The following is a 27220-nucleotide window of genomic DNA, read 5'->3' as shown; positions in this document are numbered from 1 at the left end:
CAGCATGGCTTTTGCTCTCATCTCTGTATTGAATAGGCTTTCTTGAAAGGTCCTAGTGATATATCATCTCATCACCAAATCCAGTTACCTTTTCTTATCTATCTATCAGCCACCTTGACAGTTCTGGTGGCTGTTAGAAGAGACTATTGTAGAAGAGATTATCTATCCCTACTGCTCTTATTGAGGTTACCAAACTACAAGATATTCCCCAGTTCACTGATGTAGAAGGCTTTTGAAAAGTTCAACTCAGTGGTCCTCAACTAGAATGTGCATTAGAATCAAGAGGGAGTGTTGATAATACATATTCCCAGGCCCCTGGCAATTCTGAACCCTTGATCTAGTCTGAGGCTTAAACTGCACTTAGAAAACCAGAAACATGTGAGTGCTTTGTCATTTGATCCAGTTCTGGAATTGGAAAAAATAATTATAATTTAAGATGGAAACATACTCAACAGTGGACCTATGAATTCTACATTAAAAAGATATTCTGGGGCAACCCCTTCTGGTCCTCTCCCACTGTGGGAGCTTTTCCATCCTCTCAATAAATCCTGCTTTCTAAGGGAAAAAATATATGTGTGTGTGTGTGTGTGTGTGTGTGTGTGTATTCTGAAGGCCGTGTAATCACCAATGAGACATGGAAAAGAAGATAAGAGACACAAGAAAGTAGAGTAGGACAAAGAAAGTAGGAAGAAAGAGCTCTCAGGACAGTAAATGTAAAAAAAAAAAGAAACAAACAAAAAAAGACAGCAAATGAACAATATAATACTTATGCTTTTTTTTCTGAGAGGAAGAAAGCAATATATTTATTACAGGGTGAAATTGAATAAGACCCCAAATTTTTTAATCTATTAAAAGTATTAAGAACATCTTTTGATTTTAAATTTAACTTTTGATTTCTATATATGTTTTTTACTTGCTCATTGATTTTTTTGTAGATAAGGTGAATGAAATTTAATGCTGCTCTATGACTCTGTAATGAAAAGGGACATATTAAAAAAAAAAAAAAAGACAACACAGGAGGTGCCTTAGTCACAGAGGACGGAGGGCAGGCCCAGTTTCTGAGCACCCCAGTCCTTGGGTGTTTTGTGACTGTGAAAAAGCCCCTGCCAGTTACTCTTCTTTGGGCGCCAGGTCTCTGTACCACAGGTGCTAATTGTGAAGAGAAATAGGGCAAAGTCAGGTTGCTGAGGAGGCTCAGGTGCCCAAGACAGTGAGGCATGCCTGTGAGACTCGGGGTGACAATAGTCGTCACCAGAATGGGCAAGCTGTGATCTGAGATGACCTGTTCTTTTCCCTCACAGAGCTGACCATGATGGAGGTGGCCCCCTCATTCTCCAGTGTCCTGAAGGACTGCACCGTCATTGAGGGCCAGGATTTTGTGCTGCAGTGCTCCATACAGGGGACCCCGGTGCCCCAGATCACTTGGCTACTCAATGGTGAGTCCCCCACGCCATCCCTCTGCTCCAGTCCCCTGGGCCCTTTGGCCTCATCTGAATTTTCACTTACCTCTCTGAACCATTTTTGCCTCAGACATCTCAGTGGCATAAGAAGGAAACATGGGGTACAGAGAGCAAAGGAACTGGGAGTCTGACTGGCCAAGCAAGTTACTGCTCCTGTCTGAGTCTTGAGTTTCTCAGCTGCATGATGGGACTGTGCCACCTATTCTGCAGAGTGGCAGTCATGAAATTGCATAAATTTTTTATAAAATGGTTAATGAGGTGCCAGACATATAGATGCACCAGCAATTTAGTTTATTTTCCTATGGTCAGATTCTTACTAGGTCCTCAATTCATATTTGTTGAGTCAATACATGAACAAATAAATTAACAAACTAATGAGCTACACCGAAGTTACTTGAGGAAATCTCACCTTTTCTTTAGTGGCAGTTGGTTCTAACGTTCACAGACCAGCTATTCTTTTTAATCTTATAGTCCTATAGAGACACGTCAACTCTTTTTGGTTATTATCAAGTAAGGTCCTCTCAAAAAATTAATTGTCATATTTTATCACCCTTCTCTTATTAAAAAGGCTTTTTAATTTCAAAAGTGTAGGAGAATTTTGATTTTAGGAAGGGAAGCAACTTATTAAATTGATGAGACTGAGCAGAGATTACTTCAGGTTTCTACGAGAGGATGGAGAACCCCTGCTGAGAGTCAGGAGACACAGGCATTTGTCCTTCTCCACCACTGAGTGGTCAGGAGACCTGGCACACTTTACCTGTCTGGATTTCGGCTTCTTTATTGATGAGGAGATGGGTTGGAACAGAAGGTTCGGGGTCTCAGCCAGCTCTGACGTCTTAAGAGGGTAGCAGCATCCATGCCATCCACTGTGTGCCAAATAGTCCCCGGTTGTATCTGTGTCATTGATATAATGGCCTGTGAACCTTCCTTGTTGGGATAGTTTGCTCAGGCTTTGCTAAAAGCCATCTTAATTAGTGAAAAGAGGTGCCATGTTGTCTTTCTACATGCAGTCTTCTTGAGAAGATAAGTGAAAATTGAGGTCTACCTTCCCTCCTACCCCTCACCTGAGGACACAACTCCTGTTGGATCCTGTGATTGGCTACAAGGAGGCAGCCTCCTTGCAACTGGAACAGAATATGGACAGTAAGGACAAATAATCGATCTGAATAAAAGAGTTTCACTTCTGTCTTGCTCAGGGTCTAGACCAAGTGTCAACAAACATTTTCTATAAAGGACCAGATGGTAGATATTTTCAGCTTTTTGGGCCATGCAGTCTCTTTAACAACTAATCAGTTCTGCTGTTGCAGTATAAAAGTGACTATAGACAATATATAAATGAATGAGCATGGCTGTGTTGCAATAAAACTTTATTTATAGGGCCTGTTACAGTGGCTCACGCCTATAATCCCTGTACTTTGGGAGGCTGGGGCCAGAGGATTTCTTGACTCCAGGAGTTCAATATTGGCCTATGCGACACAGTAAGACCTTATCTCTACAAAAAAATTAAAAAATTAATCAGACATGGTGTCATATACATGTAATCCCAACACTCTGGAGGCTGAGGTGGAAGGATTGTCTGAGCCTAGGAGGTCGAGGCTTCAGTGAGCCTTGATTATGGCTGCACTCCAGCCTGGGTGACAGAGTGAGGCCCCGACTCAAACAAACAAAACAAAACTTTATTTATGGACACTGAATTGTGAATTTCACATGTTTACATGTCATGAGATATTCTTCCTTTTACTTTTTAACCATTTAAAATATGTGAAAACGAATCTTGCTGCAAGCCATACGGAAACAGACTGCAGGTCAGATTTGGCCCTGGAGATGTAGTTTGCTCATTGCTGGTTTACACCACTAAGGAATGCATTTTTGGAGATTCTTGGTGCTTCCATTCTATCTCCACTAGAGGGCGATTGTGGCTCAAGTTGGCTTTCCTTGGCCACCACCTCTGGTCCAACCCAGCCTCTGAAGTGGAAGATTTCAATGTTTCCCAATTTTGATGTGCCCTGAGCCAACAACACATTTCTGGGACCTCCATCCCATCCCATGTTTGCAGGACCAAAAATGAGTTATGCTCCAGTAAGAGGAGAGTTCTCAAAAAGCTTGTCAGCACATACTTTGGACAGCAAAACACATTGAATGAAGTCAGGAAATGTACTGGTATTCTCAAGGAGAGGTTTTGAGGGTGTCAATGTCACACAAAAATAAAAACAAAGAGCAATGTTCAATCCTCTCAGTAGCAGGATCCTGGCTCCTGCCCCTTCCAACCTTCAGCCCCACTTTTATGAAGTGTAATAGGTTGGGAAGAATCTCTTCCCTCTGGCCCTGTGGCGTACTTGGCGGTCTCTTTGCCAAACTGTCATGGAGACATGAAGTGTTGCTATGTGCAGAAGAAAACATTGCGTTGCAGGGGGAGGACTTCTTTCTGTACTTTCTCCCTCCCCTACCACCCACCCCCAATTTTATGAAGTGCAAACCAGGACCCTGGGACCTGGCAGGGGAAGAAACTGACAGTTGCTTCCTATACTGCAAATGGATACATTCCTGCTCTAAGGCCAGTATCTTCAGTCTTGAGATTTTTTTTTTTTCCTGGAAATGAAAAGTTGCATTCTGGAATGATAAAATCCCGGGAACATACAGCATAACGGAAAACGCTAAAGCTCATTGCATGCCCTCTTGTCTCCAAACAGGACTTTATGTGACCTGAATCAAGGGCTTCTCATTGGAAGGAACTCTGGGGAAAAGGGGCCAGAGTCTTTTTAGTTCCCCATAGTCATCTTTTCTGTGAACCCTAAAATATTAATCCACCTAATTGCACAGAAGAAATGCACCTAACTGCAACATTAGGTTGGGATGCAGAATTGCCTTTTGATAAATATCCCCAATGGGAAATGGGATCACTATTTCTGGACACATCTAAAAGGGACTGGGAGACTCACGTTCTGTCTGTGCAAGGTCTGTTCTGCCTGAGGCTGGGCTGTGGGCCAAATGACCCTAAGATTCTTTCCAGGCTTGGAATTCTGTGAAGTTAAGGATGTGGATTTGGAGACTGCTGAATAACAAATGCCCAAAGCTATCTCCCTTTCCCTCTTGTATTCTAAATTCCCCCTCTCCCATCCTTCTAGGCCGTCTTCCTCCCCCACCCACACCATTGCTCCCTCTCCTTCATCCCTAGCCCCACCTCTTTCTCTAGCCCGAAGGCCTCTTGTCCAGCTGGCTGGAGATGGGCCTGACACATCGTTAGCCCTCAGTGGACCGGAGCAAGCATGACAAGCCCCAGTGGCACAACGCAGTAACCCTGCTGAGGTCAGGACTTACTGTTCCACCACCAGCGCTCCCTGGCCTGAGCCTCCCTGTGCTTCCTCCCCAGGGCAGCCCATCCAGTATGCCCGCTCCACCTATGAGGCCGGCATGGCCGAACTGCATGTCCAGGACGCCCTGCCAGAGGATGATGGTACCTACACCTGTCTGGCTGAGAATGCCTCGGGGCAGGTGTCCTGCAGTGCCCGTGTCACCGTCCACGGTAGGAACTTCCAGGCACCTCACTTGAAGCACATTTTCTGCAGATATATCTGCTTTGGAGGAAGGGCACAATCATAGAAAAATGGTACTACTGGCTAAACTCCAGGAAGCAGAGGTGCACGTGATACTTTCCACCATACCACAGGCAGTTTCTGTCACAGAGGAGGAGTTGCTGAAACCTCTTAGGGACAGTGGAGAGATTTCCTTACAAGCACTACGCCTGAAGATGGGCGGACAGAGGAGATAACCTCCAGGAGTTCACAGAGAAAAGGGTCTGCCAGGAGAGGTGGCCACTACCCCAGTCCCTCACCCCACTGGGGCCATGGGAAGATGAAGGGGCAGAAGCAAAGGCTCCCTGGGCTCTAGAAGCTCCGGGTCTAATAGGAAGAAAACCTCTCACACCATGGGAAGACTTAGGGGGTGTAATCATGGATTCCCAATGTGGTTCGGGGTCTCGCAAGTGACTGCTTATACTCTGGGGGACACTGGGTGACGACAGTGTGGTTATTAAGGCTTCCGGAGGGTCACAGATTGTCCCCACTCCCACTCCTGCCCCTCCTCCTCCCACCACCCCAGGCTTGTCTTTACACATCACCAGCCTGGTGTCTAGTAATCTGATTATCATGGCCATCCATTGATCAGCCAAGCACTTAGTCCCAAGGAATTGCAGGGAGCCACAGGCTCAAGACGAATCTGTCTGGGCTGTGATATCGGCAGGCATGGTGACAGTTCCCAGGGAGGTGTGTCTGGAGTCCAGGGCCTTCAGGTAAGCCTGACTGCACCCTCATCCTGGGCCTGGGCCCGGGCCCAGCCCCCTAGCTCATGTACATGACTGGGTCCTCTGGGCGCTTGGATTGGGTAGAGTGTGTCTGCTTTTCCCATCAGACAAGCAGGAGACTTCACCTCCTCTCTGTCCCCCAGGGTTCAGACTGTAAGGAGAGTTTCCTGTATTGTGAGCAGCCACCTTCCAGAAGACTGCAGGAGTTGGTTTTATTGGAAAGGAAAAGGGAAAGAACATTTACTGCTTTCTTTTTTTTTTTTTTTTTAATTTTTAATTTTAAAATTGTGGGGTACAGTTAAGGGTTAGGTATACAAATATGTATCATTCAGGTACCCTTGTTGATAAGGGGTGTCTCCCTGTCCCCAGACAGATATTCACTACCATTAGTCCCACCTCCCTTCCCCTCCCTACCCCCATGCTGAATGCTTTCACCTCACCTGTATTCCCTCATTGAGACCTCAACAGCCTGGGGCCAGGGGTGCTGTCTCGATTTTACACAGAAGGGTCTGGAAGTCTCAAGAAGTTCACGTAACTTGTCTAAGTGTGCCAAGCTAGTAAGCCAAGCTGGTCTTTTGAAACCAGATCCTGTGGCTTTCAAGTCCATGGTCATTTTTATGCCCTGCCCTTTTTCAGAGTGCTTGTTCCCTGGCCCAAAGCAGGAGGCTGGCCACTGTGGGCTGGGCAATGTCAGTCCCTTAGGGATGAAATAACTGGTACAACAGAGAATGTGTACCGACACTGGCTCCATGAAGCCCTCTGCTGGGAGTGAGCACACTCCATGAACTCTTGATTTCTCTGAAAAAACAGAGTCGACATCAGCGAACTGGCATCTACCCTTCTTTCCAGGAAGCCCTCCTTACTCGGGTCAGAACCCAACTCTGGCCCCTGGGAATTTGCCAACCAGTATTCTAGTTTATACTGTTAGCCCCATTTCTCCTCTTAGTTCTAATTTCATGGCTCGTGGGACTGGGGGAGGGGAGAGAACTCAGGACATTGTAATAATTCCTTACTTAAAAAGAAGTAAGAGCTGCTCAGAGCCTTATCTCCTAAGGCTAGGGGAGCAGGAATCACCTTTCCCCAAGGGACTTTTTGTGGAGGTCAGAATGGCCTGCCCCAAAGTCTAATAATGGGCAGAGACAGGGAGAATGGCACACACTGGGCCTCATATCTCAGGCTTCCATTTTCTGAGACTCTTCTTTGACAGCCTCAGCCAAGGGCCCAGCTAATCCAGGGCCTGTCCTGGGTTGTCTGTGTTTAGATTGGATTAGCTTGACCCAGCTGAGCGAAGAGTTCCCTGGAGGTGGGGGTCTCAGATGAAGGATCAGGACCGGCCAGGGGCCATCCTCCTTACTGCTGGGCCTGTCAGGGTTGGGGCCTGAATGATCGCCCGTCTGAGTATGTTTTAAGGACACAGAGAGGTCCCAGGCAAAAACTCTGCCAGGGTGGTTTGGATTTGCTCTAATAACAGGCCTGTGTGAGTGAGAACCCCCTTCCAGTGTGAGGATTTACTGGCCTGTGAAGGCCAGACAGAGGCTCAGATACCATAAATGGTGAACAAGGCTGAGAGATGCAGCCACGCGCTCAGACCTGGCAGCATTTGGACTGTGTCTGCACAAGATTTGGGGTAGGGTGAGCCTGGCACAGTGACACCCTGGCACCGGGCCCCAAGGCACTCAGGAGGCTGGAGTCAGCTTCCTGCACTATCCTCAGCTGGAGAGTTTTTCTTGCTTTATTGGCAGCTCCTTTGGCTCTGTAAAGGGCCTCTAGGGTAGCTTGGGGTTTGGGGAAACTGCGGTGGAGGTGTTTGTTCCTACTGCACTGTTCGCTGTTCCAGCCTCTCCCTTGGCTGCCCAGGCCCAGGTTTCTGTGACCCTTCCTGTGGCATCAGGCTGCAGTGGGAGCATGGCCGCCCACGTGTGAGTCCTGCTCCGCCACTTCTATCCCTGCAGTCTGTGCGTCCGTTAACATTCCAGGCCTCACCTTTCTCTTGTGTGAAACGGGAATACTGATAGTCACTCACAGTACTGTGAGGATTAAATGAATGAATACATGCGATGTCCCCAGGACACAGAAAGGGCTCCGTAAGTATGTGCTGTTATGATGAGGATCGCCCAACATAGCCCACCTTTAAACAAGATAAAATCATTAAAAATGCCACGACTGAGGTGTAGTTTACCAAAAGATCCACTTGGCCACAATGTTGTTTATTTGTTGGACGCGGGAAAGAGACCGTCAGAGAATCAGAGGAGGGAGGTGAGGGGCCAGAACCCTAAAGCCATAGACTTGTGCGCCTCCTTCCCAGGGCTCTGGCCACGAGGTGGCGCCATGCAGCAACACTTCTCCCTCCAGTTGTCTTCTCTCCTGGGGAGCTGTTTCCGGGGGCAGCTCTGATGGAAGCAAGCTCTGAGCGTTCTGCAGCCGCCATGCCAAAGGCCAGATGGGGGGGACTCTTTCTCATCTCTTTTTTCGTCAATAGTGCTGACCCGCACTCTGACGCAATTTCTGCAGTCACTCTTCCGTGCTTTCTCGGCCTCCCCTTCTCACCCTTTTCTCCCAAAAAAACCTGGCTAACTCTCACAAATGCCACTTTCCCGGGACACCTACCCCAGTCACCCAGAATGAGTTCTCTTAACACCGTGCACTTCCCTTATTACACTTGGTTATCCACAAATCCTTAGCGAGCACCCTCTATTTATTGGTGCCGGGTATTGTTCTGGGGAAATGTAAACAGCCTGTGTGGTGTTTACATTCTGTTGGGGATGTGGGCAGTAATCAACAACGCCTGGTTCCATTTCAAATGCTGACAAGTGCTATTAAGAAAATAGAGGGCCGGGCAGTGACTCACGCCTGTAATCCCAGCACTTTGGGAGAACAAGGCGAGAGGAGTGCCTGAACCCAGGGGTTCGAGACCAACCTGGGCAACTTGGCAAGCCCTCGTCTCTACAATCAATAAAAAATTAGCCAGACACGGTCATGCGTGCCTGTAGTTCCAGCTTCTTGGAAGGCTGAAGTGGAAGGATTGTCTGAACCCAGCACGTTGAGGTTGCAGTGACTGTGAGCATGCCACTGCACTCGAACCTGGGCAATAGAGTGAGACTTCAACTCAAAAAAAAGAAAGAAAGAAAAGAAGGTACAGGAATAGAGAAGGGTGGATGGGGTACTTTTTAGTTGTGTGACAAAGACATAGGGAGAGAGTGCTCCGGGCATGCATGGCCCTGAGTCAGGAGCAAGGTTGGCCTATTCAAGGAACAACAAGATGGCCCTTATGGCTGAAACAAAGGAAAAAGGGTGGTAGAATATGAGTTCAGAAAGTGAGGCAGGGGTACTTCATGGGGGACCTTTAGGGGTAAGGAGAAAGCATTTGATTCTGTGAAAATTTGCTCAGTTTTTTTCTAATTGCTTATTTAGTCGTCTTCCCCTCTAGACTGTAAGCTCCTTGCAGGGAGAGACCACATCTTACAACCCTGTGTAGAGCAGGGTCTGCCATGGGAGCCTGTGTTCCATGAATGAGCAGGAGAGCACACTGAGTTGTTGAACCTCCCCTGCAGTACAGAGAGTCATTCCCTCAACTTCCTCGCCTGCCTGAGGGCTCTGTGCTCACTAGAGTGTACAGGTAATCTCAGATTACCTTTCAAGGGTCTCTCAACAAATATTCCTCTTTCCTCCTCACAGGCTAGGGGAAAAAAATTCCCAAAAGCTAAGCAGGCAATGAAAGTCTTCCCACCTGACCCGGGATGAGTCCAAAGGATGATTAGCCCAAATTTCTCTAGAGCCCAGAAGATCTGAAACAGTCAATATTTCACTTCATTTGGACGGAGTCATTGGTGGGGGGCTTCCTTGGGCTGGAATATGTTAAATTTATTTCCCCCTGGAGTATCTTTGTCAAGGCTGAAATTCTTAAGTGACTGGATTTATTAATATCCTGCTAACGGTGCTCATTTTGACATAGTTTCTCAGCCTAATGGTTTGTTTATTTAACTTAAGGCCTGCTGGACCTATTAGAGGCACCTAAGGACATAAAATGTGGATAAGTTAAAAAAAAAAAAAAAAGCTGATCTCTAGAATAAAAAATAAAATTTAATAAGTATATTTATTGGAGTATTTGTTTTGATACAGAGCCCCTAATGAAGACAGCAGGAGCCAGTGAGGGCAGACGTTTGCTTGACAACAAAAGTACTGGTAGAGACACAGTTTGTGATCAGACGCATTAGTATGAGACACTCAGTGAGGCAGCTTTGAGCTGCCTCCCTTCCCTTCCCAGGCTATGCACAGGTACTTTGACACTGCGTAATCTGTCCCATTGGTGCAGGGTGTGGATCCTGCCCTCCACGAGCTTAAAAACACTGACAACTTTTTCAATACAGATATTGGCTAAAGAGACATTTATTGAAGAATAAATATCCATTTTAACTTGTCCTTTCTTATATTTTAGATGCAGGTTTGTAACATAGGTATATTGCATGATGGTGAGGTTTGGGCTTCTGCTAAACCCAGTGGGTGGTTTTTCAACCCTTACCCCCCTACCTACTCCCCTCCCCACTTTAGGAGTCCCCAGTGTCTGCCATTCCCATTCTATGTCCGTGTGTACCCGGTATTTAGCTCCGTCTTAGTCTATCCAAAACATCTGTCCCCAAGCTTTTAAACTCTAAGAAGGCAAGCAATCGGCTAAATGTGAAATCAATTTATAACTAACATTTTTACTTTTTATAGGCTGACTAGAGAATTGTATTGCTGTACCCTGTGGGAGCTTCATGTTACAGGAAGACTTCTGAGTGTATATGTGTACATTTGTGCCCATATCCTAGAACTTGACGCTCATTTTGCTCATTGGGCAAGTCTAGAGATTTATCACTCTCTGCTTCTACAGCCCACAGTAGGGCATACTGGCTGTCTACTTGCTTGGAATCCTTGGTCAAGAATGCCCTCCAGAATCACAGCATTGTGTTACCAATGGCAAAATACAACCCCTGTGATGACAGTGTCATGGAGAACATGGTTTCCAGGCCTCTCTGGGAGGCAGCGTGGGGTGGATTGGATGCCCTCACTTCATTTTTGGAGTGTGATTATAACTTCTGAGACAGTTGGGAGGCTTTAGTTGCAGTGGTCTCCGCTTCCCAGCCAGCGATCTCATCATTACTAGTCAGAGATCTTTTGGAAGGCGTCATCCATCATCGATCCTTTCATTTTTTTCCTTGCTGGTTTCTCTTCTTCTTTGCTTCTTAGGTTCTGGAAAAGTTGGTGGGAGGAAGGAAGACCAAAAGAGAGCGAGGCTATGGGAGGAAGATTCTTTTTTTATGCCACCAAAGTAGCCATTTTGCAGACTCTCCAAAAAGATTCCATCAGGTCAGGAGATGGACTTTTGTTGAAGGGAAATGCAGATCCCTCACAGGGATTCAGCTTCCAGAAGTACCCTGAGTGTGGGGAGGCTGGGCTGCCCTTCAGCTGGGAGAAAGGAACCCTCCTTTGACGAGTCCTCTAGAGTGAATCCTGGAATTCAGGGAGAGCCGAGGAGGACGATCTGTGATCTCTGGACCATGCTGAATTTTGAGCTCCAAACAAAGGAAGAGGGGAGGACCATGCTTCCAGAACTCCCCCTCGGCTAGTGATTCATTGAACTTCCATAGTATAGCAGGGTTGGGAGCTAATCAGACTTGCTGTCAGAATGGCATTTTGCATTTTGATAATGAAGGAAAATAGCTCATGTTCAAGACCTAAAGAAAATCTTCAGTAGATCCACAATAAAGGCAAACCTGGATCCATGAACATGGGGCTTCAGAAAACAGCAAAAGTTAGCAGGTAGGAAAAAAAAAAAAACATTTTCAAAGAGGAATTCAGAATTGAGTTGTTTTTCCTGCAAAACTCACTGAGAGAAAAGGGAAGACTATGAAGGGAAAAATAAGGAGAATTACTGTAGTATAGACAGAGATGCTGAGGTCATGGCCAGATACTGGGACAAAGACTGCAGGGAGCTCCCATTGTCAAGTCCAAGAGGAGCTAAAGGCCTTACTCATGGCACTGAGTTTGAGGAGTGATTTTACTGGTTATTGTATAAGAATTAGTGCAAAATGTAAAAATCCGTTCCTGTTGTTAGTATGGGCGTTTCACTCTTTCTCTAAGTAAGAGCTTTCCAAAATGTCATATTGGTTATCAATTTGGGTTTGTGTTTTTAAACTAAAACCATTACCAGCCAGTGTTTTTAAGAAGAAATTTTACTTTTCTATAGAAAACAGTCAATAGGCTGAGGCAGGAGGACTACTTGAACCCAGGAGCTGGAGGCTGCGGTGAGCCATGATTGTGCCACTGCACTCCAACTTGGGTGAGACCCTGACTCAAAAAAAGAGGGGGTCAGTGCAGCTTATTCTTAGTCTTAGATCTTGTCTTGTCTTTCCAATAGAGGACAGGCCTGGTCCTCTTCCATTCTCTCGAAGTAGAACAGTGGCAGTCAGTGTAATGACCAAGTCAGTGAGTGGTGGAGAGTCATTGGCCCATACCAAGGACCAGAACAACAGATGAATTTGCTTTAGACCTTTAATCCTAGGATAGGAAATCAAGAGACTCAGTCCTTTCTGGATTCCTGGAAGAAGGCTTTCCCTGGCTTGGTCTCAGCAGAGCTGCAGGAAGCACAGCTGTGGGAAAAACCTGGGGTATATTTAGTCTGGCCCCATCTGAGCTGGGTAGCAAGTCTGTCCCTGGCTCCCAGTGAACCATCCCTTGCTATTTGCATGCTATGGCCTGTGCGTGCCCTTCCCAGACAAAGAAGGCTCAGGCTCCCAGAGGTAACATTGCCACTGGGAGCTTCTTGCCCCAGATCCTGGCTCTCCACTCCTGCCTCAAACCAGACCAGGGCTAGATGAAAGCTGGAAGACAACCACAGGGAAGCTGCTCTCTGGATAACTAGGGTCTCTGGGCTTGAACACAAGCAGTGTCAGAAAGCTCCCAGATTGAGGAGCCCCACCTCTGTTCTCAGGATAGTCGAGGGAAAGCACTCAGACCAGGACCCAGCCAGCGGCATCCTCATCCCTGTGGCCCATTCCAAACCCAGGACCTTAGGACAGGCAAGCTTCCTTCTCTGCTTCTCAGCTCCCCTGCAATCCAATGAGGACACAATCTGCCCAATGGTTCAAGGATGTTGAGGATAACCCTGAATGAGCCAGGAGCATCCTTTAGAATCCTAGGATGCTGAGCTGTGTAAGGATTTGTTAAAATTTTTTCTCAATGGTGACTGTTTTTCTCTCTCTGCCCAATTAGATGTGAAAGTCCTGGTTTGGGGCACTTTCCTCATTGTAGTTATTATGAAGGGGATTTCTTGCACAACCAAGAAAGTCAGTTGGGTTGGGAAAGTCAAAAAACATGGATTTGTATACTTTGTATATGCCAGATATTGTTCTAGCTGTTTTACATATGTTATTTTTTTATCATCTTAAACCCTGCAGTATTGCTGTGCACTATACTGATGATGTATACGTCATACTTATCAGTATTGTTATCATCAATATCTGCTGATTCCTGTATCACCATCAGTTTAGAGGAGAGAAGGCTGAAGTTGGAAAGCTTGCTTCAGCTCACACAGCCAAAGCCATGAGTTAGCCACAGCAGTCTCTTCTTATTTTACCTAAGTTCACACAAGAGTGAGCCTAGACCAGGTGTAGTGGCTCACAGCTGTAATCCCAGCACTTTGGGAGGCTGATGCAGGAGAATTGTTTGAGCCCAGTAGTTTAAGACCAGCCTGGGCAACATAGCAAAATGTCGTCTCTATAAAAATGTTTTCTAGGGGCAGCCCCCTCAGGTCCCCTCCCACTCTGGGGAATTTTCTGTCCTCTCAATAAATCCTACTTTAAAAAAAAAAAATCTTTTAAAATTAACAGGGTAGCCGGGCTCAGTGGCTCAGCCTATAATCCCAGCGCTTTGGGAGGCTGAGGTGAGTGGATTGCCTGAGCCTGCGGGCTCGAGACCCGCCTGGGCAACTTGGTGAGACCTCATCTCTACAATAAATCAAAAATCAGCCAGGCGTGGTAGCGCGTACCTGTAGTTTCCGCTACTTGGAAGGCTGAGGCAGAAGGATTGCCAGAGCCCAGCAGGTCGAGGCTGCGGTGGCTGGGAGCGGCCACTGCACTCCAGTCTGAGTGACAGAGTGAGATTCCAACTCAAAAAAAAAAAAAAAAAATAGCAGGGTATGGTGGATGCACCTGTAGTCCCAGCCAGTTGGGAGGCTAAAGCAGAAAGATTGCCTGAGTCCAGGAGGTCAAGGCTGCAGTAATCTGTAATGGCACCACTGCACACCAGCCTGGGCAACGGAGTGAGATCCTTTCTCTTAGAAAAGGAAAAAAAAGAGTAAACACAAACTAATAAAGTCTGTAAGCCACAGATAAGCAGAATAACTTGTTTGGCTTTGGAATAAATTAAAATACACGCGCACACACCCACACATACATACACATTGCCCTTTTGATCTAGCTTGTCTCTGTCCTGCTTCAGTTTTTCTCAGTTGTCAAGGGTCTAGGATGTGGGTCAGTTGACAGTATGTCCTGGAGAGCCACCCTGGGCACTCTCAGAGGGAGGCAGATTCCCTATGAAGAGATGCCCACATCACATCCTGGCTTCATCAGAAGGCCTGGGTACAAGTCCTAAGTCTGTCTGTGCTGGCTCTGTGACCTGGGACAAGTCACTTCACCTCAGTGAAGTCTCTCGCCTGGCCTCTCCATCAGTACAGCAGGGTGGTTGGGATGGGACAGGGTTTCAGGATTCTAGATGGAGTTGCTTCTCTTGGACTGCCTAAAGAAAGCCAGTCACCCAGAACCTTGCTGGCTCCGAATCTCAATGCAATGTGCAATTGCAGGGAGGCTTGGTTGATTTTCTCATCCTGTGAAGAACTTGAGGCAGTTGAGTACTTGGATGACTCGGCCATTTGCTGGTCTGGATCACTCTCACCCTAGCCCATGTGATTCACCTAGCCCATGTGATTCACCCTAGCCCATGTGATTCACCCATAGGGAGGGTTGCAAACACACCCCAGCCTGCAGGTCTGAGAACAGGTTCATTCTGAACATTTACTTCCAGTCTTTTCTTCCCTTTGTCCTTGCCGTAGGACCATGGGGAACAAGAACAGGGTCAGAGGGGATGGGTGACACTGGAATGAACGCTCGCTGTGGGCCAATTTCCTCCTGTTCAGTCCCTGCCACTCATTTCCTAGGGCAGGGGATGTCTGTATGTGCGGTGACAACTTGTTCTCAGTTGATTTGGAGATACATTCCCTGACGTTTTTAAGCAACACATTTGTATTCCTAATAGGATTTGCTTCAGGTCATATTTAAGCAAGTCTGTAATCCTTGGGCGAGGACCTGGCCTCTGTTGATTCTTTCACTGCTGATAAACCCATTGAGTAATTGAGCCCACATGGGTAAGTGTGAGATGATTCTCAAGCCAGCCTCGTACAAATGTTCTTACGGATAATGAATGGTCGTACAAAGTATTTTCACCTATTATCTCTTTAAAACTCCTCAAAGTCCTGTGAGGATACCATGACTAGAGTCAGATGAGGAAGCTGAGCTTCAGATAGTGGCAAAGGATTTGGACCCTGATCCTAGAGTCCCAGTGGACCACCACTGTCTCCTCCACGGCTGCAGGTGGACTACGAGCTTTCAGAGGCCCAGTGAGCCCCAGGTGGGGAGGCAGCTCCCAGGCCACCCTCTTGTGCGTGCTTCTGAGCTCCCAGGGAAGAGAGGTGCAGATAGGTTTTTAGTCCCCAATAGCTGTGACCCATAGAGTGACTTGACTTTCTCAAAGTCCCAGGCCAGGAAACAGAGGCTGTGGGAAGAACCCAGAGAGGGTGGGGTCAAGGAGGAGATTGCCACCGACTTGAAGGAGAGCAAGTTGGAGTCCTAGCACCTAGGAATTTGAGCCCACCAGCACTGCACAGGGCTTCGTGAGGCTGAGGACTCTGCTGAGACCTCAGAGAGGCGGGGACAGGGAGTGCTCCGAAGAGGCGAAAACATTTTGTCCTGGAGCCTTCTCAGTCTGTGCAAGACAGGAAATTCCTCAACTCTCCCGAGGCATCCAACTTTTCTGGCTGTTGCAGCCCAGTCAGAGAACCGAGATAGATCTCTGTGTTTCCAGTGCCGGGCCTCCTAAGCCCACTCCCAGGACCTTCTGCCAAGGCCCCCTGGCTGCCTTCTGTCAAGTGCTGCCATGCCTGTGTCAGGGGCACAGGAAAACAGCAGGGGCCTGAGCGCCCCAGCTCCCATGGGGACCGCGGGGTTACCTGCCTTTTCACTCAGACCCCATGTCCTTCAGACTGCACCTGCTTTGGGGGAAGTTTTTCTCTGGCTTCCTGGGCCTCCCCAGTCGCTCCCCATCCACAGAGACTGGACTAGAGAGCTCTACCACATGCCCGATTCTGTTTTCAGTAGCAAGTTTGCAGTTAGGCCTTGCCCAAATATGTAGCACACCCTAGAAACATACCCCCATGGCTCTGCTTCCTGGAGGAGGTCTGGCATTTGTGGCTCTGTGCTGATAAGACTCCAAAACACCAGAAGCCCTTTCCCCAAAACTTGGAGTTGAAGTTAAAGATACGTTAGATAGACATGTTAGCCCTCCCCTTCTCAACTGCTATACCTGACGAAAACAAAAGCCAAAACAGCTAAAAGGGAACTACTGAAAGTCAGAGCTGCCTGGCTCACAGGACCCAGGGAAAGTCGAGAGGCTGGGCCCATCCTACACCCGGGCTATCCTGTGTGGGACTAGACCGCCAGCCACCACCACCCTGTGGCCCCTCTTCTGCAGCTCCTAGGAGCTGGGTCAGAGCCCAGTGGGAGAGGATTCCAAGAAGGAGGAAAGGCTTGTTTGCTAATCTTTCTCCACAGGGGACTGAATAGGCGTGAGTAGGCCAGCCCTTTTATCCCTGTCCTTGACTTTGCTGGTACCGCCTCCCTCCCTCTCTCAGAGACACTGATTTTTTTTTCTCCCAGTTCTTACTAAGGTATTATGGATGTACAATCAACTGTATTTGTTTAAGTGTTAAATTGGGTAAATTTTGATATATGTCACATCTACGAAAACTTCACCACGATTTTAAAATATGAACTGCTTCATCACCCCCAAATGTTTCCTCATGCCGTTTGCTTTAGAGTCTGGCCCCATCCCTGCCCCACACCACCACTGATCTGCTTTCCATCACCAAACTTTGCATTTTCTAGAATTTTATATAAATGGAATCATCCAATATGTAATCTTTCTTTGTCCAGCTTTTCTCATTCAACATAATTATTGTGCAAGTCATCGTCTCTGTTGTGGTGTTTCTCAATAGCTCATTCTTTTCATTGTTGAGTAATATTCCATTGTCTGGACATATAACAATTTGTTTATATTCACCTTTGAGTTCTTTCCATTGTGGGCTTTTGTGAATAATGCTGCTGTGAACGTTTATGTACAAGCCTTTATCTGGATATGTGCTTACATTTCTCTTGGGTAAATACCCAGGAGTAGAATTACTGGATCATAAGGGAAGTGTGTTGAACTTTTTAAGGAACTACCAAACTGTTTTCAGAAGATTCTGTGCCTTTTTGTACTCCCACCAGCAGTACATGAGAGTTTCAAGTTACTCTACATCCTCACCAATACCAATCCTTACCATGTGATGTCTTTTTAGTTGTAGCCATTCTAATGGGTGTGGTGTCTTTGGAATGTGCTTAAAATCTCCTAGGATGGCAATGGAGCACCACACAATTATAGAAAATGATAAGGAAGCTCTTCAATTCTGTTTTAGGAAAGTCACCAAGATATATTATTAAGTTAAAAAACGATGCCTTGAGCCCAGGAGTTTGAGATCAGCCTGGGCAACACAGAGAGACCTCCTCCCTATAAAAAATAAAAATTAGTCGGGCATGGTGGTGTGTGCCTGTCGTCCCAGCTACTCAGGGGGATAAGACAGGAGAATCATCTAAGCCCAGTAACAGAGGAAGACCCTGTCTCAAAAAACAACAAAAAAAGAAATAAACAAGATGTCAACCATTGTGTATAGTGTGCTTAAATTATTTTCTGAGGAAAAAAATTTTAAAATATATACATATTTCCTTCTGTATGTTATACACATAGGTCCTCTTTGGCAAGATGAACAAGAAACTGAAAAGTGGTGGCCTCCAAGGAGAGATAGTGGTGGCAGGAGGACAGGGTTGGGAGGAGACTTTATACACACTCTTTGGTGCCTTTTGAATTGTGTGCCATGGGAGTGTATCACTTATTCAAAAGAGTAACTAAAAGTATTTTTAAAAACCACAAGATGCCAAGTGTTAGCCTCCTGCCTTGAAGTTCTCTGGAGGAAGCAGAGCCTGAATGGGTCATGGCCCTAGAGATCTCGTTGTTCTCTGCTATCAGGCAAGAGTACTATCGGTCGAGCTCGGTGGCTCAGCCTGTAATCCCAGCACTTTGGGAGGCCGAGGTGAGTGGATTGCCTGAGCCTGCGGGTTGGAGACTCACCTGGGCAACTTGGCGAGACCTGTCTCTACAATAAATCAAAAACTAGCCGGGTGTGGTAGCGCACACCTGTAGCTCCAGCTTCTTGGAAGGCTGAGGCGGAAGGATCGCCGGAGCCCAGCAGGGCGAGGCTGCGGTGGCCAGGAACATGCCACTGCACTCCAGGATGAGCGACAGAATGAAACAATGACTCAAAAAAAAAAAAGCACTATCATACCAAGCAGAGAAACTGGGCACATTTAGTTCCTCGTGGTCTCCAGAGCCTCCAGACACCCTTTGTCTGTTAGCTGTCAGTTTCTGGTGGGAACGTGAGCCTCAACACAGTCATGAACAGAGTGGTCTTTTAGTCTGTGTTTGTTGAATGAATGAACATTCACTGCATGTTCCATTGTCTACCACACAGAGAAGAAGAATGACAGGAAGAGTGAGTACCTTGTGCCCGTGACTCCCAGCAAGCCCATCGCGCCCATCTTCCTGCGGGGCCTCTCTGATCTCAAAGTCATGGATGGAAGCCAGGTCACCATGACAGTCCAGGTGTCAGGTCTGTCCCTGCAGCTCTCTCTCAGGGGTTTATGTGAAAATGTCATGGTTGCGATGGATTTTGCTCCCAGGGCCTGCTCAGACCGTTGATCCACCAGAAAATCAGATGAGACCATAAAGAGATGGACCCAAAGAAGTTGCAACTCTTAGCCTCTCTTTCCTGTCTTCTCTGGGTTAAATGGTACAGGGGTTAAAGATGGCCATAGCTAGAGCAGTAAGGGATTCATTTGAAAACACAGTGTGACCAATGGAGCTGGAAGGTTTTGAAAATAAAACTCAAACTATGTGAGGACTTCCCAACTCTCAGAAGATATTCTCATTTGCTCTATTCAGGTTTTAAGGTGAGAGGATGGAACAGCGGTCCTTCTAAAACAGGTGCAGGGAAATGAGAGCGTGTGACTAGCATCCTGGTCTGAGATATCATGGTCCTTGCCAGAGGTGAGCAAGAGAACCCTGGGAAAGCTCCTGGCACAGTGCCCGAGCCCGGGAGCAGCCATAGTTGGCCACTGAGTGCATGAATAGCTGTTGGCCACTGATCAGTGCCTCTCACAGCCTGGAGGTCGCTTTCTGGTTTGGTTTCTTAGTTCCTCTTGAGCTGCAGAACCAATAAAGATAAGCTATGAGAGAACCCAAGGGCGCAGATGGTCTTCCTGCTCCTCCAGGCTGGAGGCCATCCTGTGACAGTCCCAGGCATAGGGCTGAGTCCCCTGCCCTGTCCACACTCACCGTGCTACATTCTGAATCCTTGAGTTGGAAGTGATGGGAGGCGCTCTGCACCTGCCTCCAGGCATATGCTGTCTGGCCTCCAAGCATGGCAAACAGAAGGCCCGTCTACTCTCTCCAGAGCCTCTCTAAGGCCTGGCACTATACAGCCTGCCTCAGCAGCCCACTCTAGGGCCTTGCTTCTCTGGAAACAGAGCTGCTGGCTCAGCTCTTACCTCAGAGGAAAACCTCACAGATGGCTGTTTGTTTATGCCCCCAACCAATCCCTAGAAACTGTCCAGAAAAGTAGCCTAGTAAAAACTGAAAATGCCATCCACCTGTGCAAGCCAGTGTCCATCTTTACCCTGGAATGACGTTTGTATGGTAACAAAATGAGCCCTCTTTCTGGTGAAAATATGCAAAGGAATTACTGGGAAGTTACCATTGCCTGGATACAGGTGCACCATGTGAGGCCATGCAGAGCAGAAAACACATTCCGCTTCAATCAGGAGTCCAGTTACACTTAGGAGTATCATCAAGCAGTTTGAATTCTAATTTTACTTGTCTGTTTTTTGTTTTGCTTTTTGTTGTTGTTCTCTTGTTTTTCTGAGTCAGGGTGTCACTCTGTTGCCCAGTATGGAGCTCAGAGGCACAATCACAACTTACCACAGCCTTGGCCTCCTGGGCTCCGGTGATCCTCCCACCTTAGCCTCCTGAGTAGCTGGGACTATAGGTGTGTGCCACCATGCCCAGCAAATTTTTTTATTTTTTGTACAGATGAGGCTTGTTATGTTACCCAGGCTGGTCTTGAACTCCTGGGCTCAAGTCATACCCCTGCCTCGGCTTTCCAAAGTGCTGGAATGACAGGTGTGAGCCACCACACTCAGCCTAAATTCTAATTTTAAAAACCTTTCTTCCTGGGTTTTCTTTTTCATCTCTCAAATTATATTTTCACTCCTGAGTTCTTCCTGTTCCCCCAAGTCTGTTGTTAAATAATTCTCATGAACTTGTATGGGGTGTTTTCTTTATGCCAGATACTGTTCTTACCTGTTGTCCTAATAGACTACCAGGTTTGAGTAACTCATTTAGACCCCCAACAAACCTACAAGGTAGATGCTACTAGAATCCCTATTTTAATGTCTGGTCTCAGTGGCTGATGCTGATGAGAGGCCAAGGTGGGAGGATCTCTTGAGGACAGGAGTTTGAGACCAACCTGGGCAAGACCCTATCTCTACAAAAAAAAATTAAAATTAAAATTGGCTTGGCTGAGTGGTGTATGCCTGTAGTCCTAACTACTTAGGAGACTGAGGCAGAAGGATCCCTTGAGCCCAGGAGGTTGAGACTGCAGTGAACTATGAGCAAGACCTGTCTCTAAAAAAGAAGAAGAAGAATCTATTTTACAGATGGGGAAACTGAAGTGTATTGGAATGCATAGTACACTATCACAGTATTAAGTGCAGAGTTGCCCTGTGGCCAGGGAAGGTCCTCCCTGACAAGATCCCCTGCCTCTCTTCCTGGTTCAGGGAATCCACCCCCTGAAGTCATCTGGCTTCACAACGGGAATGAGATCCAGGAGTCAGAAGACTTCCACTTTGAACAGAGAGGCACTCAGCACAGCCTTTGTATCCAGGAAGTGTTCCCAGAGGACACGGGCACGTACACCTGCGAGGCCTGGAACAGCGCTGGAGAGGTCCGTACCCAGGCTGTGCTCACGGTGCAAGGTGAGGCTGGCCCACACAGAGTAGGTGGGGAGGAGGTGCTGCCATGACCTCTCCAGAAGTGATTTGGAGGTGAGAAAACCACCTGCTTTGTTCCAACCATGCACCCTCTGCTCCCTTGGTTCCACCCCAACCCCAGAGGACAGCTCCCTATCCTGCATCACAAGCTCTGGCTGGGTAGGGCTGGCCTTCCCAGCTTTTTGAAGTCCCTTTCCTCTCTGAGTTACTGGTGACAAGCTGCATAAAGTGCTAAAGGGGAAATCTGTAATACACCCAACAATTTGGCAGTGATAGCTTTTGAGGTAAGTTATGAGCTCATCAGGATCCTTGCCCTTCGAGAATTTATATTTAAGAGGAGAGACAAGTTCAGTACACGTGAAGCCAGTGAGAACTCATAATCATAAACATCGGGTTTAGTTTAGCACCTACCCCAGTGCCCTGTGCTTTCTTTGCTTTGAATACACAAATTCATGTTAATATTATCCTCTGAGAAGTTAACCAAGATGGATTTGCAATGAAAAGGATATGCTGTATTTGTGTTTCTAATCAAAGCAATTCCTGGACAAGCTGTTACTTGGTGTCACACTGTCCTCCCATCCTTCACACCATGGAGAATTGTGTGGGCCTCCCTCCCTAACCCTAACCCTTTGCCAACTTCCAGAGCCTCATGATGGCACCCAGCCCTGGTTCATCAGCAAGCCTCGCTCAGTGACGGCCTCCCTGGGCCAGAGTGTCCTCATCTCCTGCGCCATAGCTGGTGACCCCTTTCCTACCGTGCACTGGCTCCGAGATGGCAAAGCCCTCTCCAAAGACACTGGCCACTTCGAGGTGCTTCAGAATGAGGACGTGTTCACCCTGGTTCTAAAGAACGTGCAGTCCTGGCACGCCGGCCAGTATGAGATCCTGCTCAAGTGAGTCTACATGTCCTGCCAGCCTCCACAGCCTCTTCCCTCCAAATTCCTAGCTCCCCTAACCTGGGCCTGGGAAGCCAAGGGAAGCACAAGCTGATGTGGGGCTTGGACATGAAGATAAAGCATGCGCAGGCTCGGTGCTACTGACAAGCTTTTGTTTCTTCCACTTCAGTACGGCAGATGTTCACTGAGAACCTTCTCTTCTGAACTCAGATCCTCAGAATCCTCTGTCTTGTTAAATGCTAGATTTTGTTGCCCCATGATGTGTTGTATGAAGAATATGAAGGAGGGAGGAGTGGACTGAAGTTGAAAAAGCAAGAGGATAGATGGAATGTATTTGTCATCTATTGCTGTATAACAAACTACCCCAAAACGTAGCAGCTTGAAACAACAAACCATTTACTATCTCACAGTTGCTGTGGGCTGGGAATTTGGAAGCAGCTTAGCTGGATGATTTTGGAGTTGCAGGCAGTATGTCAGCAGGGGCTGCAGTCTCTGAAGGCTTGACTAACACTGGAGGACCCACTTCTAAGATGTCTCACTCACTTGACTGTTGGTCTGAGGTCCCAGCTCCTCATTGGCTGTTGGTGGGAGGCCTCAACTCCTTGCCTTGTGGACCTCTCCATAGGAATGCTTGAGTGTCTTGCTTGCATGGCAGCTGGCCTCTCTAGTGATCTGAGAGAGAACACAAGTTGGAGCTTGTAATATCTTTTATGACCTACCCTCAGAAGCCACACACCATCACTCCCAACTTTATATTAGTTAGAAGTGAGTTCAAAAGTACAGCTCACACACAGGGAGGGAACTAAGTTCTACCTCTTAGCGAGAGGAGTGTCAAAGGATGTGTAGACATTTCAAAACCACTACAGGGGGGTTAACTTTCTCCGTACCTCTAGGTTATATTGAAAGGTCAGCTCCATGAAGCACGCTGCTATGTTTCCAGGCCTAGGACAGTGTCTAAACCATAGTCAGCACTCGGTGGCTATTTGTTAAGTGAATGTGATTCAGAAATGTTCTTTTACCTTTTTAAAAAATTTGTATTATAACAATGTGGGGTACAATTCAGGGTTAGGTATATAAACATTGATCATGCAGGTACCCTTGTTGATGAGGTTTGCCCCTCCCTCCCCTAGCAATTTCCCTCAACTGCCAATCCCACCCCCCCTTTACCTTTAAAATGCACCAACTCTTCAAATTCTATGCCAACTCAGGATTAATGGAGATAGAATGCCTGCTCTGGGCCCTGGGGTTGGTATGAGCATTGAGGAAGAGTATGTATCTGCACCTGATCTACAAATTGGCAGTTGTGCCACATCTGAGGGTGGTTAGACCTGCCCTGGTTCAAGTACCTGATAGCTTTGCATGGGACTTTCTCTCCTGCATTTTATCATTTCTCCATATGTAGCCCATCATGTTCACAGCTCTGAGCTACACATAGGCGCTATAGCTAACTGCCAAGGCTACTGCAAAACCCAGTATGTACCCCATCCCCTTGGGTCCTTTTTGGGCATGTGCTTTATACTTGTATCAGTTAGCTTTTGCTGCATAACAAACTACCCCAATACTTAGTGGCCTTTAAATTAAAATAACTTTTTTTAAAAATCCATTTATTGTTTCTTAGGAGTCTTTGGGTCTGTTAGGATGTTCTGCTGATCCGGGCAAGGCTCAAAGAATCTCAGCTGAGCTTAGTGTCATGCCTGTGGTCAGCTGGTGGGATGCCTGTGGTCAGCTGCTGGGATGGCTGTGGGCTACTGGTCACCCTACTATTATTAGCAGTATGCTCAGAACACATCAACTGCCTTTGCCTGGTGTCTGAACTAGTTATTACCAGGAAGGCAAATCTGTCTCCAAAATGGGGAGAAGGTACACTCTTACTCCTTAGGTCAATATAAAGAATGGAAACCGATGATATGTAAAAATGCTTGTCTGTACAGAAGAAATAGTACTTTGAGACAATACTCACGTTACTCCAGTCAGACATCCTAGAGGAGGTGAACTTTATGTAGGATTTTGAGGAAAAAGGAAAGTCTGAGTCTTGGCAAATGAGAAAAGGCTTGGTCGTTGAATGAGCTGAGCAAGAAAGGGTGCAGGAGGAGGGCAGAACAAAGCAGAGGGCCATGGGAAGTCTGCCAGGCCAGAGAGGAGGGTTGTATTGGGAGGACGGCAGGCAGACTGGGGTCAGCTAAGGACAGCCATAAAACTTAGACTGTCCCAGCTGGAAGGGACTTCAGACGTTATCTAGCCTTATCCTCATTTAATAATGGGGGAAACTGAGGTTTCAGGGTCATGACTTGCTCTTGGCCACCCAAAGGTAAGTAGCAGAGCCCAAGTTCAATCCTTCATCTTTTTTTTTGGGGGGGGAGTCTCAGTCTCACTCTGTCACCCAGACTGGAGTGCAGTGACACGCTCACGGCCACCGCAGCCTCGACCTGCTGGGATTAGGTGATCCTTCCACCTCAGCCTTCCAAGTAACTGGAACTACAGGCACACACCACCATGCCCAGCTAATTTTTTTATTTCTTGTAGAGATGAGGTCTCGCCAAGTTACCCAGGCTGGTCTTGAACCCGTGGGCTCAGGCAATCCTCTCACCTCGGCCTCCCAAAGTACTGGGATGAGGTGTGAGCCACCGCACCCCGCCCAGACCTTTATCTTTTTACTCAAATCAGAGGCTCTTCCATTCCTTATGGCCCTGCACCAGAATACAGGGCCAAGTACACAGAGAGAGTTTGGAGGACCTGGGAAACCACAGTGGAGTCTCTACCCAGGCAGCTCTTGCCTCTTCTTCCTCCCAAAAGTCCAGCCTCTTCATTCCTTTGGGAGGCTGCTGCCCTGGCCTTGGCTTTGTCCCCAGCTCAGAAGAAGCAAGTCAGTGGAGGGATCCCCTGAGGAGTGTGCGCCAGGCCTGCTGGGGGCCTTACTCCCCGAGCTTGTCTCATCCTGACAGAAGTCAGACATAGACGCAGAGCTGAGTGCCTTTTGAGGGGGATGACTGGATGGCAGATAGGAAGCCAGGGGTCCGGTGTGCAGGGGTGTGGGTGGGGGCAAGTCCTGTCTATTCCTGCTGAAACTGTGAGGCAGATATGGATGAATGGTTTCTACCTCCCTTCCCCTGCCTAGCTCTTGCCTCCTGTACCAAAAGGGGAGATGTCAAAAAGTCAGTTCCCAATTCTAGTTGAAATGTTTGAAAAATTTATTCTTGCCAGGAAGTTAGTTCTTTAAACTGATTTTGCATATAAAAGTCACAGGATGAACAGAGAGGGACAGGATCCAAGACTTTGTAACCAAGGAATGAGCTTCTTATTTGCGGCTTGGGAAGCAGGAGCAAAAGGGCTCTGTTAGTTGGTGAAAGGTGCAGTATATAGGATTGGTAGCCCCAGACCTCTGTGGCAGCACCTGGGAGGAGCCTCTTCTTAAGCCCCAGACCTGACTTTGTAACTGGGCATGTGCAAATGTCAAAGATGGCCCCAAGACTCTGTTCCAGCTGGTCAGGTTGTCTGCCATGTGGGTCTCAGGCAAGAGGCCACTCTGAACTTTTTAGGCTGCAAACTTACCCGATTTGCCTTAAAGACCCAGCAGAGACGTCCATTTATGGTCATAGAAACAGTTACCCTTTGATTACCTCCTAAGGGATGATCTGCTTAGTGGGCCAGCCTTGATATCCCAAGTTCTCTACCTTCCTCTGACCCCCTCAGACTGCCCGGGTACCACAGCGTGAGACCTGGGGACGGATTGACCAGGGGACCTTGAGAAGTTTTCTTGAGTCTGTGTTCCCCACCTGGAGCACAGGTCATGGAAAATGACAGAAACCCTTACCTGCGTCCCCCACAGGGAGAAGCTGCTTACTCTAGATCAGGGGATGGGCCCCCCATTCAATGCTTTCAAGGATCTGGCTGAGGTAAAGCAGGGCCATTTGCGCAGTGTCTTCTCCTGATATCTGCATCTGGGCTGTGTTATACTTGTGATAGGAGGAAACTCAACTGAGCCAATGTTGAAAGAGCTTCTGGGCAATCACAGCCCTTGGGCATCTGGTCTTTCTGCTCCATGACAACCCCAGGCACCACAATGCTCTGCTTGAAAGAAAATTAGGGAAAGAGAGCCCCAACACCAGTCAGCAGCCTGGCCCCATCCCCAATGTGACCTCATGAGGTTTTTCTACAAGCTGACCCAACCCCATAAGTCTTTCGGAGTGTTGAGAGCTCAGGGTGCTCTGAGGGCCTCTTAGGTTTCCCAGGGCCTGACACTAACAAGACGTGCTGTTTGTTGAGCAAAGGAGCACCCTGGACCTTAAAATTCCCCGGACATGAGGGCTCCCTGAACCCTGAATCTGTGAGGAGTGGGGCCAGGAGAGGATGGGCTATGGGGTGGGTGACTGGGGAGGAGAGAGAGGTGAAAGAGCTAAGGGATCTGCCAAGGCACCTGCATTGGCACAGCCTGGGACAAAATAAGGGCACTGGGGAGAGGGATAAAGGAGGATCCCATTCCTAAGCCTCCTGTCCTTATCTTTAAAATAGGCATGACAGTGTTCTACACCTCACTGGCATGTTGTAAGGAACAAGAAAGACCCCGAGTGTGGATATCATGAAAGCTGGAGGGAGCTGTATAAAGTGCAGTCGTGAGCCAGGCATGGTGGTGCATACCTGTAGTCCCAGCTACTCGGAAGGCTGAGGCAGGAGGATCGCTTGAGCCCAGGAGTTTGAGGTTGCAGTGAGTTATGGTGATGACACTACACTCCAGCTTGGGACGGAGTGAGACCTGGTCTCTAAATTAATTAATTTAATGAAATGATTGATTTTATGTAGTCGTTATGACCATCAAGAGTCAACTCTGGCTCTCAGACCTGCCTCCCCCTTCTCAGACCCCTTCTCCCCAGCCTGAACAGAAACTTTGCTGGCCAGAGCTCAGAATCGCCAGCAGATGGCAGCCTTGTGGGGCTGGAGGGATGATCCACCAGACGGCAAGGCACCCAGCAGAGGCAGAGGGGCCTCAGCTCGCCCTGCATCACAGGGAGACTGAACAGTTTTATGGACTTGAAGAATCCGGAGCCCTCCCCACCTGAAGGGAGAAGAGAAAGGGCCACCCATGTAGGAAAACCCCTGTTATTTTTTTTTTTTTTTTTT

The 27220-nt window shown here is 47.6% G+C and overlaps 1 protein-coding gene across 6 annotated transcripts in view; it reads left to right on the top strand.

The window, feature by feature from the left end:
* The window catches only part of MYLK (myosin light chain kinase), a 186959-nt gene that overhangs the window by 70133 nt on the left and 89606 nt on the right, over window positions 1–27220 (top strand). For all 6 annotated transcript variants that reach the window (XM_021709465.1, XM_021709469.1, XM_021709467.1 and 3 more), the window contains 5 exons: window positions 1302–1436; window positions 4831–4983; window positions 18635–18772; window positions 20997–21194; window positions 21853–22102. In XM_021709465.1, the coding sequence (XP_021565140.1) occupies window positions 1302–1436; window positions 4831–4983; window positions 18635–18772; window positions 20997–21194; window positions 21853–22102 (874 nt within the window). The remainder of the gene's footprint in view (window positions 1–1301; window positions 1437–4830; window positions 4984–18634; window positions 18773–20996; window positions 21195–21852; window positions 22103–27220) is intronic.

This window comes from Carlito syrichta, unplaced genomic scaffold (genome assembly GCF_000164805.1).
Source record: "Carlito syrichta isolate Samal-C Ts95f unplaced genomic scaffold, Tarsius_syrichta-2.0.1 Scaffold236168, whole genome shotgun sequence".
Classification (NCBI taxonomy): Eukaryota; Metazoa; Chordata; class Mammalia; order Primates; family Tarsiidae; genus Carlito; species Carlito syrichta.
This window is presented reverse-complemented; position numbering and strand designations above follow the sequence as displayed.